Raw genomic sequence first — 13,898 nt, 5'->3', positions numbered from 1 at the left:
AAAGCACATCTTCTCTGTTCTAATTGTATCCGAGTTCAGAACAAGGAAAACTTGAAGCATTAAGAAGCAATCTGACTTTACCAAGTTTATGTACTGAGTCACTGAACTGACTCAAAAACAAAATTCTTTATGATACCTACCACGAAAAATATGCTAAACCAATTAATAATAATAAAAACAAAGCCAAAACAGTTGTTATGATTGTTATTTTCCTAGATTTACTTCACTAGGAGAAAAAAGAGGTAAAAAATGATAAAAATGAGAAGTTTTATCCATTTCTAATACCCTTATCTTAAGCTAGAGTCAGTGTATTTGCTATGATGATCATAAGATTTACAACTTCATATATTCTTACAGTATAGACAGAAGCGGTTTTCAGTGCCTCAGTAAGAATACTGTGAGATAGGGGACCAATCAGCCGGTATCTGTTCATTTCCATGGTCAAATCACTAAAAACAGAAAGGAAGATAAAGCTATAAATATGAATTGCTGTCATAAACAACTTTGAAAAACAAACATGGAGAACTCTTTGCTGAAAACTCCCTAGGATAAGAAGCCACATACCTCACTACAATGCCAGTAGCTGAGGATGTCCAAGAATATGGTTGAAATGGATTTCTGGTTCCATCACCCACAATTTTTTTCACTGGATTGGTATTTTTTTCTTCATCATCCCTCTTCCTTTTCTTGCAATTCTCAGTCTGCTTAATGTGGATTTTCTCTTCATGTGATGTCAAAGCCACCTCAGGGATAAAGGCAGTTGCTTCTGGAGGTTGCACACACTGACATACTATTTTTAGTTCAGTTAATATGTCCTAAGGATAGAATTAAGATAAAACATTTCGCTGTTATTTTAAAATAAAAAAGATGGGCAAATCTTAAGTTGATTTTTATGTAATCTTTCTGTTAAAATGTACATAAACATTTACTTTGCATCTCTTAGGCAATTTATCTAAAGCACTTTTATTAAAGTATCAACAATTTGAACAAACAAAAACTGTTATGGGCCAGAACTTGAAACAAGGTGTTAACTCATTAAAGTTGATTAAAGCATTGCTTGTGTGCTTGGGTTTGCACCTTTAAGAGTTCACACATTAGAGATCACACCTTTGAGAGTTCACACATTAGCTCACACATTAGTTCACATGTTTGGGAGATTTCAGGGTTCAATATGAGATATCTAAATTCACACCACCCATAATCCCACTCTCAGAGGAGGAGTCAACCTTTGAATTTACATCTCTAAAAGAGCATAAAAACAGCCGAGCTCAGTCAGGAGAGTTCAGTTGAAATGATTGAGAGGGGAGTGTCAGTTGGAGATTGAGAAGCCACAAGTCGGAGCTGAGCTAGAGGCAAAAGCTGGAAGAGCTAAAAGACAAACTGCAAGAGCTCTTGGAACCAAGGAGTGAGATAGGCCTCTAAGAAAGCTAACCAAGCCCAAGGAAAGCGATAAGACTTGGAAGAAGAAAATAAACGTTTGGATTTTATCAGCTGGCTGCATTTGAAGTGATTATTACTCTGAACTGAAACTAAGGCTGCCTCCAGAAAACCTCCCCAAGAAATCTCCACCCACAGAGAACAATCATATTATAGAAAAAGAAGAACACTACGAAAAACCAACCAATAGATTAGCTTAAATTAACAATTTTAAAGTGTGAACACAATGAGAATATGGAAGAAAAAGTAACAGCCAATCCATGAAAGAATTTAATGAAGAAAATCACCAACATTTTTAAAATGGTTTATCACCAAACAGCATATATTCAATACCCAAATACTACAGCGATTCTTTTAGACCAGTGTTTGTTTTTAAAAAAACAAATCTTCCAATTAGGCAGGTTTTAACCAGCTTCTTTAAAGCTTAATTATCACTGAAAAATCAGTTCTTACTTTTCAGTCAATATTTAAAATCCTATGAAACATCTTTAGCTTCTGTTTATACATTCAAATACAGGACATTCAGCCAAGTATTTAAATATCTCAAGTTTTTGTAGAATCTATTTTCAACTATTCTCAGTTGCCTACTTAAAAAAAAAAAAATTATACCTGTTTGAGAGTTGGATGTGTCCATAACCACAATTTTCTGTTTATAGGAGTAGTACTAGTGCCATCTTCAGGTTTCCAAATAAATGTAATGGGACCAAGCATTTCTTCAGGGTATTTATCAGCCCGATAAAGGACTAAAGAGCCTTGCCGTTTTCCAGACAGACAATGAACTGCTGCAAAAGTTAGTCCTAAAACAATGAGATGTACAGGATCCCTATTAGTGCAGTTTTAAGAAGATAGCTTCTGGGAACAGCATTAGAAACAATTTGATAGTTATCACAGCTTTTCTTAGACTATAAATTCTCTTAGAATTACCAAAAGCCACATTTTTTTTTTAACATCTCTATATTTCCCACAGTTGTGTGCACATCTAAGATACGTGAGATAAGATATATATAGTCATCTATGATGACTACTACTTAGTTGTAAACAGTGATCTAAAATTTTTCAAAAAGATCTTTGTTAGTGCCTACTATTCATTAAAATTCTGTTAGAAAAAGGACTGGTTTTTTCCCTATCAATTCTTACAACAAGATGAAGTAGTTTTATCCTGAATAGCAACATAATTATTACCTGTATCGATGCTACACATTCGAGACAGTGCCTTTAGTATTTCTTCTTCTTTGCCATTTAACTCCAGACAACAGTAATATGATAAATCCTGCACACAAAAGTAAAAGAGTTGAGTTTAAAAGCTAGGTTTGAGATTTTTTTTGATGAAGTAGGACTCAACGAAAAGTAAAAGCACACTAATGTTTTAAACCTCTAAAATTCTAATAAGATGAATTGCTTTCATTATCTTTATAAATTATCCCTTTGAAAAGGTTTCAAATTAGCATCAGTAAATGTTTTTGTACAATGAATTAGATAGGAAATGATTCACATTTATAAATTTCAATTTACTATTTAAAAATGATTTATATTATGTTATAAACCTTTGGAAAATAATACAATACTGCCAACTTTATATGGTTATTTTAAGGATCAGAAGAGATGAGATAATGGATGTGAAGGAAAGCAATTAAGCTAAATCTTTCTCTTAAGTCAGATGTCACAAGATTGCTGCTTCAAAGTACATTCTTACCCCCTAACCTCCGAGGATATACTCAACATAAATAAAAACAATTAGGTAACTCCTTGGTAAATCAGAATTATTTATTGAAAATTGAGGAATTTGAGAAGACTATTTTCGGCAATGTTTATTTTTTACCCCATACTACTTGTTCTTTACCACCTTGACAATATACAATATTTAATGATATAAAAGATTTTAAAAGTTCTCAAGGTAGGTAAAAATTAAGCATTGGAATAGTTAAATACTACCCCCTCATATACACACACACACACACACACACACACACAAAATCCCAGCAATCTCATATGTATCATTAATTTGCTTTAAAAAATAAATCAAGACAAAAATAAAAAAGAATGATTGTTACTAGTTCCAAATGTGCACTTTGCATTTTGGGTTTTCTTGTCTAAAATACTGGAATAGTTTGCCATTTCCTTTTCCAGTTTATTTGACAGATAAGGAAACTGAGGCAAACAAAGTTAAATGACATGCTCAGGGTCACACAACTAGTATGTGTCTGAGGCTGAATTTGAACTCAGGTCTTCCTGACTTCAGGCTGGGGACTCTAATTGCTACTCCACATAGCTGCCCAATGATATTTTGACAAACTATTAATTCTCTAAAAAGCTTAGAAAATACTAAATAAAAACAAAATAAAGGAAATGAAAGCCCAGCATCATACCTGAAGGAGGCAATGCTTTGTCATTGCTCTGTAGGAAGCTCTGTAGCTCTTAATGGTGGGACTCTCCCCTAAGCAATATCCCCATTTCTTCACCATGTGGAATCTTTTGGCATGCCATATATGAGTTTCTAACCACACATTTTTTTTTTGTCGCCGATTAAATTCCAAGAGCAGGTTTAAATGACATCTCCGAGCCTTGCGACACTTGTTTTTTGAATACTCCTTCTTGTGATGCTCTGTTTTCTCTGCCTATATTGTCAAAAACATTCATTTTTTTCGGAGGTAGTTAGTTTTTAAATCCCAATATAAGACACTGACTCAATACATAAAAATGTTAAATTGCACAATTAAAAACCTAGGTTTAAGATTAAAATTTTACTTTTCATATGTCAAATATACAAAAATTTGTGGCATTTTATGGAATAACACTGTAAAAGATTTGACAAGTAAAAATCATGTTCTCTTTCTCCAAGACTTTACTTCTTATGAAACAAAAAACATCATAATGATTACTTCCTAAGGAGGAAATAACTGCTTACAGTAAAATTACTCACTGACAATCTAATGTTATCCCCTTTGAATCATATAGCTTATAACACAAAACCACAATTTAGATCAATATCTGGGGCAATACCAGGCTAAAGAACTTTTGTGATAAAAACAAACCATTTTCATGATCTTAAAATACTCAAATCTAAGATTGTGAGCAAAAAGCTAATCAAATTTGTAGAAGCTTAAAATATTCAGCTTCTTAACTTGAAAGCAAACTAAATCCTTCCTATGGATCTACTCTACCACATCCAAAAAAGAACACTAGAACTAAAAAAAAAAAAAAAAAAAAGTTTTTAAAGATCAACTAGTTCAATCTCTTCCTAACAGATTTCCAAACAGAAAAATGATTCTGCTAAAGTCATATGGCTAGCATAAAGTCGGAAGATTAGCTCTAGTCTTTATTTAAATGACCTCATAAATATAATTAGCCCAGTCATTAACTAGTTAGTAAGGCAGCAGCACTGTGTGCTTAATATATGTTACATACACATAAAATAGACAAACACCTTAATAGTATTATTTAAGGCCTCAATATAGGTATTAAAAACTATACAAGAACAGAAAAAACATCTACTTATTTGTTAATTTTTATTCCAATCATACAATGCCTTATTCTCTCCTAGTTTAAAGCAATTTTAAGGCTATCTAGATCCTTCACTAATTTGGAGGGAAGGCAATTTTAAGACTTTTCCACAAACTATTCCCTTCTGCCCTACATCAGAGCACTAAATAAACTGGGCTACCCATCTGTATAACCTATTATTCATTTCTTATATTCTTAGACAGTATTTATCAGATGTTTAAAATTTGGCAACAAATATGAATTTCCATTAAGGAGTAAAACTAGTAAGTATCACCTAAAAGAAAAGACAGGAAGATTAAGATTTATTATGAAAAATATTTATTAGGTGCCTCCTATATACCAGGCCCTATGCTAAGTGCTGAGGATACAAATGGGAAACATCACACAAAAGGAAACTAAAAAGCAAGGAAAGGGATAGGAAAAGGCATGATGATAGCAGAGTCCAAAACATGCAGCATAGTCGGGAAGAAATAAGGGCAGGCTGGGCTCACTTTAAATGGAAGCTTGGGGAGCTTTTCAATCTGCCCTCCAGCCCGCCGCAAGGAGAGGGGCAGAGAGAAGGGCACCGGTGAGGTGTGAGAACCAAGATTGAAGCAATTTTTAAGATGATGAGTTTCCTGGGAGCAGAAGAATGATGACGGACAAGAGGAACCCAAACAGAGGAGACCGTAGGAATAAAAGAAGCCTCTAGGAGGCACACTTGCTGGGGTGCGAGAGCCCTCATCTGTGGAGACCTTTCTTCCATAAATGATTATTAAAATCATACCTCTTTCTGAGCAATCTCTCGAAGTCTTCTGGGAAGGCGTTTCACATTATGGCTCATAGCCCTTCTTCTCATATGTCGGGGAAGTGTTTGAAACACTAGTGAATTAGATGATTTCTGTGTCACTGCCTTCAACATGGCATTAATTTCAGCAGCTCGGGCTTGTGCAAAAGTAGATGCTACAAAGAAAATCACACTCTGAGAATGCAAAAAAGTGATACAGAAAATACCCACAAAACTTTTTATTTACTTGATTCTTTAACACAAAAGGAAAAGTAAAGTCTCCAGCAGTAGAACTAAACTTCCCTAAGTTGCCCTGCCTAAGACAGACATGCTGTAATTCAATTACCTACAAGTACCTACCAGTTATATATTTAGGGATTTCCCGAGCAGCCCCTTGGTGCCCTCCTCTCCATCCTGCTTGTCCTTTGCCCTTCTCTCCTTTGCACTGACCCTTGGAAGGCTGTTCATTTGCACAAGATTCGGAAGGTACATGTGTCAGTTTTGGCTGCTGATGCTGGGGAGTTCCAGAACAGGACTCTAAGATTTTCAAAAAGGAGACAATAAATAATATAATCCAGTATGAAACTAAAAAGCACAAAAATATCTCAGGCATAAAAGCTATTAATCACTCAACATTATTTATTGAGTGTTTATTATGTATATAAAATAGACAAATAAGACAAAATCCCTGTCCCCAGAGCCAACAGGGGCACTTACAGGTAGGGCATATGAAGCATGTACAAATAATAATGGGAGTATATGGCTGCCTTCAAACACTAGGAGGCCACCATGTAGAAGAGGGATGAGGCTCATTCTGTCAGACCCCAAATAACAGACCTAGGAACACTGCAGAGAAGAAGCCTGAGGTTTGCTGTGAGGACAGACTCCCTAACAATTAATGTAATTAAGTTGTCTAAATATGGTGAGTCGCTCCATACTCAAGATCTTTTAAGGAGGGTGCCTGGCCACTGTCAATTACAAGGTGCTCTTCATAAAGAGGGAGGAACGATTCATTTGCAGCCCTACTCTATTTCAATAAGTATTAATCTCTTTAATATTTTATATAAAGCACATAGGGATGATTAGTAAAATAGGTTTTTTATCATTGGCCTCAAACTTTTAATCACCACCTGTTTACCAGCTATAAAGCCACTTGTCCAACCACAAGAACACTGACAAAGATATTTCCATTCTGTTTTGCTCAATTCCACGTCCAAACCCAGTACTGGGATGATGCCTTGATTCTTTGGAAAGCCCCCCCCAACTTATTTCTGTGACTCAGGACCCCTCTCTCTTTATCCAATATAAGGCGACCATCTTATGACCATTCAGTAACTAGAGATGACTCTTGCCTTTGCCCATCTTATGGCCAGAGTCTTCATTCAATCCATGACTCCTCTGCAGACATTTTGGGGCTCTGATATATTAATTTTGGACCCTCCAAACAAGGCATATCAATCAATGGAACTTCATATTTTGTATTGCCTTTTGGGAGCTGCAAAATATCAAATACCGTATCAAACATAAATACAAGGTCTTGAGGACCAGTCAGATGATGAGGAAGAACTGAGGTCCTCTTATTTAGAGGGAGCCATGGACCAATAAAGTGTTTGACTTAGAGCTCTGATTTGCAAAAAGGAAGCTCGAATACAACAGGAAATTTTTTTTAAGATAAGTGAGATGGAAATATCTGTAGGACAAAAGAAAGACTAAAATTGCCAAGAACTATTTATTTAATCAATGGCCTACAGAAGACAAAAGAGGACTGAGATCCTTTATCTTCACACTCTCTCCACTTACCTAGCTTCAGGCCTTGGTTCCTACTTTTCCTCTTTTGCACTTTACTTTCTTGAATTATAAAGTACTATGCACTAATTAGTTACTAGGCTAGTACCAACTACTGTTTACAATTACTAGTAAGAACATTAAATTTTTGTGATCATTTTTATTAAAGAAATAAGTATTTAAGTGCCTACAGTGTTTACTAGAACTACCAAAAAAATCTTAAATAGCCCCTGCTGTGAAAGAGGCTACATTTGCTGGATAAAAAATATAGTTTAAGAATGCATGTTAGGCTAACAATTTTAGCAATATGTTATTTGTATAATATCTATCAAAACAATTTGGTAAAAACAATTCTATCTAAATGGAATACATAATCAATACCTTGTTTTTGATATTGGAAAGACTTTTCATTTCCATTATGATGCTTTGTTCCTCTCTCATCAACAGCAGTAAAACCTGAAGATAAGGTCACGTTGGCTGGTTGATTTCTCATTTTCTTGGCATGTTTCTTTTCTCTTGCATTAGACATTTCTGTAAAAGAAGCATCCATACACTGTCAAAAGATCAAGTAGTAGGACTTTACATCAAAAAGGAACACATATTAGAATAATTTTACTTAGAATGACCCATAAAACTTACTTCAACAATGCAAATATTACAATGGAGAGAGTAATGATTTACCCAAAGTGATGACAGAAAAAATGTTTAGATTCTTAATACTTATTTTTGGCAAAATACCAATACTGTATTTATCTGATTCAATAAGAATATGTAAAGAATTAGGATTTCCAGCAAAAGTTTCCTTATTATCTATACATCATTATTTACAAAGAGCAGTGAAGTATTAATTAAATATTAACTACATTTAAATTGTTACACTTTATTATTATGAACTTGAACAGAGGAAAAAAAACTATATACAACACTATGAATTGTTATGTATGTACAGCTTGGTTTTTAAAATAAATACATATTAATGTTTTGTGGAACTCTTATTCTTTCTTTTCTCCTTTTTCTGGTATAATTATCACTACTATACATGCTCCCCATCATCTCTTCAAACCCGACCACCACCACACACAAATCCCTTCTTGTCTTTTAACTATTTTCTTTACAACACTGTAGTTAATGTATAAATGATTCTAGTTCTACTCATTTTACTTTGTATCAATTCATACAAGTGCCTTTGGATTTCTCTGAAAATGTTTTTTCAAAAAAATCATTTTGTATTAATACTAACATACTACAATTTGTCCAACTGTCATCAATTAATGGGTATTATTGTTTCTGGCTCTTTGTTACAATAAAAAGCACTGCTACAAATATTTTTATGCAGGAGATCCTTTCCCTCTGATTTTCTATCCCTATATATAGTATAGGGATATTGCTGAGTCCAAGGATACATAGAAAAGTAACTTGGGAGCATATCAGCCTTTCCAGAATGGCTATACCAATTCACAGCTCGATCAACTAAGCACAGTTTCTCCAACAACTGCCATTAACCATTTTTTCATCACTGTGAATCTGATTGATAGAAATGAGGTAGAATCTCAAAAGTGTTTTGAAGTATTTTTTTGTAATGTTTAAAAAACTTAAATACAAAATGAAAAAAAAAAAAAGCCATGTACATAACAGACCATAAGAGAGAATTCAATATAAAACAAATTTCCATTTTAAGAATACCTATATAATACTAAACATTGTTTTCAATGCTGCCAAGTCTTTTTCTTTTTTTTTTCTTTTTTTTTGGCCTGTTAGTTGTTTTGTTCACTGCTACTTTTTACTTAATTTTTTCCCTTCCTTCCCTCAACTTAAAGACTACAATTAAGCACAGAGATTACATATTATACATGTGTTAAAAATATCTAAAAACCTTTATACATTCACATATATAGATATATGTTCATATGCACTAATACACATATATATAAAATCATATTATGCTTATTTCCTCCTATCATCTGTTTCTCTGAAGGTGGATAACATCTTCCTTCATATGTCTTACGTCTTTCCAAGTTTTTCTAAATCAACCAATTTATCATTTCCTACACCACAGCAATCCTGAGAGATTAGCTATGAAAGTTCCTCCTCCCCGCCAATTTTCTGCATTTAGAAGTGTTTTAATTTGAATCTCCCATTACTGGTAATTTAGGGTATTTTTTTAATCAGTTGTTGATAATTTACAATTCTTCTTTAAAATTCCTGGTTTGAATGATTCATCTATCTACTGGGGAACTACTCTTGTTTTTATATATTTGCATCAAATCCTTCTACAACATAAAGGATCTTCAGGAAAATTAGCTGCAAAAAATTACTGCCCCAATTAACTTTTCTTCCAATCTTGCTGTATTAATTTTGTTATGTAAGCAAAATTGTTCATTTTATCCTCTCTGACCCTTAGTGGATCAAAAAATCTTTTCTTAACGATGACTATAAAAAGTATTTCCTTTCCTCCTACTGTTAATATCTAACATGATTTCATACATAGATTTTATCCATTTGGAGGTTATTATGGTAAATGTGTACGATGTCTGTCTGAACCTAATTGATGCCAGACTGATTTTCAGTTTTTCTAACAGTTTCTATTGAATATTTTATCCCTGTTATTTTGTGTTCCTGAATTTATCAAACATTCTGCTACTTCTGTTCCATTGCTTCTGGGTTTTTTACTTCATCTCCTCCAGGGATCAACTTTTCTGTATTTTAACTTACACCAAATAGTTATAATCATTACTGCTTTGTAGTTTTTAGTCTGAGGAGGATATTATAACTCCCCCAACAACTCCCCTTTCCCTCCCATTTCCCTTTATTATTTCCCCTGCTAAAGGTTCCTTGCTTAGTGTTATCCCCTATAATGTTAACTTCCATCTACCGTATATTCACCTTCTATCTACTAATTTATATATACTGTCTCTTCCATTAGAATGAAAACTCTGTTTTTTCTTTTTAACCCCAGGGCTTCAAAAAAGTACATAATGTTTAATGCTTACTGACTTTGTTTCTCCAGAGTTTTAGTATTTAGTCAAGTTCTACAAAGTAATTATTAGTATGATTGGTCTAGCACTAAATCTGCAAACTAATCTGATTAATAGTATCATATTTTTATTATATCAACAATCTAATCATAATTAATAGCTCAATTTTTAGGTCAACTTTTGTTTCTGTAAAGTATTTTGCAACTGTCTTCATATAATTTTGATGTGACTTGGTAGGTGGACTCCTAAATCTTTTATACATTTGCATTTTCAATCAGCTTCTCTTCTTGATTTCAACTCCTCAAATATCATGCCTCCCTCAGGACAAGCTCAAATCATTTCACCATAGAAAGATTTTTATATTCAGCAACTTTTCCATTGTCTTTCTCCTCCGACTGGGGGGGCTGAAGGGCAGTGCAATAAATGCTTCTCAAAGCCTTCCTTTATATATGGCTCAGAACTTTCCAGTGAACGCTTCTTTTTCCATCAGTTGAATCATGTCCTTATTCCAGGTTTTTTGAATCCTTTGTGCTCAGAATGGTGCCTGCCATGTACAAGATACCTGTTTGACTATGATCTTCTATAATTATTCCTAAAGGAATTTTTTTTTCCTATCTCTTTCTCTTGGGTTTAATTGGTGATATAAAGAAAGGCTATTGGTTTTTGTGGGCTTTTTTTTTATATTCTATCTCTATGTATAAGTGATTAACTATGTAAGTTTTAATTAAATCTTTGCAGTTTTCTAAAGCAATATAGCAACTACAAAAAACAGTAATTCCAGAGGGATGGGTTGACTATACATATTCCTTCAATACTGTCTTCTTGCTTTATTGTGCATAATTAGTTTTTGTAGAACTATATCAGATAATAATGGATACCTTTGCTTCATCTTTGATCTCAATGGAGAGCACTAATTACAAATTACAGATAATGCTGTTTTTTAAATAAAATTCTATCTGCTGTATTAAGAAACAGTCCCTTTATACCTGTCTTTAAAAAGTTCTTAAATAAAAATGAATGCTGTTTCATAAAAAGCTTTTTCTGTATCTATTTAAATAATTATGTGATTTTCTTGGTTTTATTAATAGTCTTTTATGTTCATAATTTTCACAATGTTAAATCAAGCCTGCATTTTCTGGTTTAAATCCAATCTGGTGCTATTGTACAATCTTTTAACATATGTCCCTGTGGCTTTGCTAATATTTTACTCAACATTTTTACGAGACTTATTAGGAATATTAGGTTATAATTTTCTTTCTCTGATCTATCTGTCCACATTAATCTGATGAAAAAAAAATTTGATAGGTTCTCTTTATTTTCACAAATAACTTATGTAATATTAGAAAAAACTTGTTCTTTGAATAAACATTAAGATTCATTTGTACAAGTTATTTTTCTGAATTGGGTTACTTAAATGTTCTAACCCTTGTTCTACTAATTTGGGTATTTTACATTTCTATAAACATTATTCTATTTACTCATTTTGTTGGTATATAATTAGGCAAAATATTTTCTAATAATAATTCTAATAATAAAATTCTTATTATTTCTTCTTTGTGAATAATTTTTCATTTTTTCCATACTCATAATTTGGTCTTTCATGCTTTAAAAAGGAAGTAAAATTTGAATCCAGGTCTTCTTCCCTGGAATTCTAATACTACCTACTATATTATGTTGCCTTCCATGAAATGAAACTACATAGTCATGAAAAAGTGAGCTTAGCTTGGAACTTGTTTTATTTCAGGTAAAGAGCTATTTATATCTATCAAACAACAAGTTAACCAGTATTATAACCTGTATAAAAATGGATCATAAATTCTTGATGCTCACTTTATTCTGCTGGAGTGAGGAGAGGCCCAAGCCCAATTGTACTTCCAAGTAGCACTTTAAAAATACTAGGGTCATCCTTTAAAATTAGATCAAAAGTGGCCCAGGAGCATTTGGATCTATGTGTATGGATATGGAGTGTAGACCCCAGAGAGAGTGTGGCTCAGTAAACATTGCTGAAGACTGCTCCAATTCAAAGCTCCACCAACAGTGCATCAGTGAATGCTATTTTCACACAGCCCCTTTTCCTTTTTGGTCAATTGTTGTCCATCTGATGATTATTAAATGTAACTTCATAGATGTTTTATTTGCATTTCCCTATTTTTAAATGATTTTGAATATTTAGAAAATTGCCTTGTTTGACAGCTGAGTAAGAAATTCAAGCTATCAATAGTTATATGAAAAAATACTCTAAGTCACTAATAATTAGAGAAATTCAATTTAAACAAACTGTAAAGTACCACCTCACACACATCAGATTTGGGTAACATGACAGAAAAGGAAATGACAAATACTGGAGGGAATGCAGGAAAACAAGAACACTAATGCACTGTTAGTAGAGTTGTGAACTAGTTCAACAATTCTACAGAACAATTTGGAACTACATATACCCTCTGACCCAGTAATACCCCTAGTAGGTTTGTATCCCAAAGAGATTTAAAAAAAAAAAAAAAAAAAAAAAAGAGGAAAAGAACCTATATGTATTAGAATGTTTATATTGGATTACTTGCTGTCTAGGGGAAAGGATGGGGGGAAAGGAGAGAGCAAAAATTTGGAACATAAGATTTTGCAAGGGTGAATGTTGAACCCATCGTTGCATATATTTGAAAATAAAAGTAACATTAAAAAAAAAAACACTACAAATAAAAAAAATGTTTATACATCTAATGGTCATCCTGCCATCTGGGGAAGGGAGTGGGGGGAAGGGGTGAAAAATTGGAACAAGAGGTTTGGCAATTGTTAATGCTGTAAAGTTACCCATGCATATAACCTGTAAATAAAAGGCTATTAAATAAAAAAAGTTTATAGACATTCTGTTTTGTGGTGGCAAACAAATGCAAACTGAGGCGATGCTGAAGAAAGACTAAACAAGTTGATATATAATTATGAGGTAATATCATTATGCTTTAAGAAATGAAGGGGATAACGTTAGAAAAAAACTGGGAAGACTGGTATGAACTGATACAATATGAAGTGGGCAGAACTAACACAATTTACAAAGCAACAGCAATATTGTAAAGACAAAAACTTAGCAACTCTGACTAACAAAATTAGTCACTATACTTCTAAAAGATTCATAATTAAAAATGCGGTCCACCCCAGAAAGAAAACTGGCAAAATGAATCCAAATTGGAGCAATTTTTTGCTTTTGGAATATAACTAATGAGGAAATTTGCTTTTCACAGCTTCATATTTGTAACGGGCTTTCTGTCTTCCTCGACTTCTCAGTGGGTGGGAAGAAGAAAAAAAATCTGGTATTGAAAATAAAACTGAATTTCCAAAAACTTTTTTCATTTTCTTTTCTAGTTTTTTTTTTTGAGTGAGGAATAGTTTTCATATTATTAGCATTTTATAAATGTTCTGCAAAAATAATTTGGAACTATGTC

General features: G+C 33.1%; 1 protein-coding gene across 1 annotated transcript in view; it reads right to left on the bottom strand.

Annotated features, from left to right (window-relative positions):
- POP1 (POP1 homolog, ribonuclease P/MRP subunit) overlaps window positions 1-13,898 on the bottom strand; it is a 30,074-nt gene that overhangs the window by 14,843 nt on the left and 1,333 nt on the right. The window contains exons 3-10 of the mRNA XM_031947028.1: window positions 7,871-8,020; window positions 6,065-6,241; window positions 5,705-5,880; window positions 3,804-4,052; window positions 2,620-2,707; window positions 2,047-2,234; window positions 565-815; window positions 356-449 (exon numbers count right to left, since the gene is read on the bottom strand). Coding sequence (XP_031802888.1) covers window positions 356-449; window positions 565-815; window positions 2,047-2,234; window positions 2,620-2,707; window positions 3,804-4,052; window positions 5,705-5,880; window positions 6,065-6,241; window positions 7,871-8,018 — 1,371 coding nt within the window. The 5' untranslated portion in view covers window positions 8,019-8,020. The remainder of the gene's footprint in view (window positions 1-355; window positions 450-564; window positions 816-2,046; window positions 2,235-2,619; window positions 2,708-3,803; window positions 4,053-5,704; window positions 5,881-6,064; window positions 6,242-7,870; window positions 8,021-13,898) is intronic.

Source organism: Sarcophilus harrisii, chromosome 1, assembly GCF_902635505.1.
Source record: "Sarcophilus harrisii chromosome 1, mSarHar1.11, whole genome shotgun sequence".
NCBI classification, from domain to species: Eukaryota; Metazoa; Chordata; class Mammalia; order Dasyuromorphia; family Dasyuridae; genus Sarcophilus; species Sarcophilus harrisii.
The sequence above is the reverse complement of the archived record's forward strand: the minus strand, read 5'-3'. Positions and strand labels throughout refer to the sequence as shown.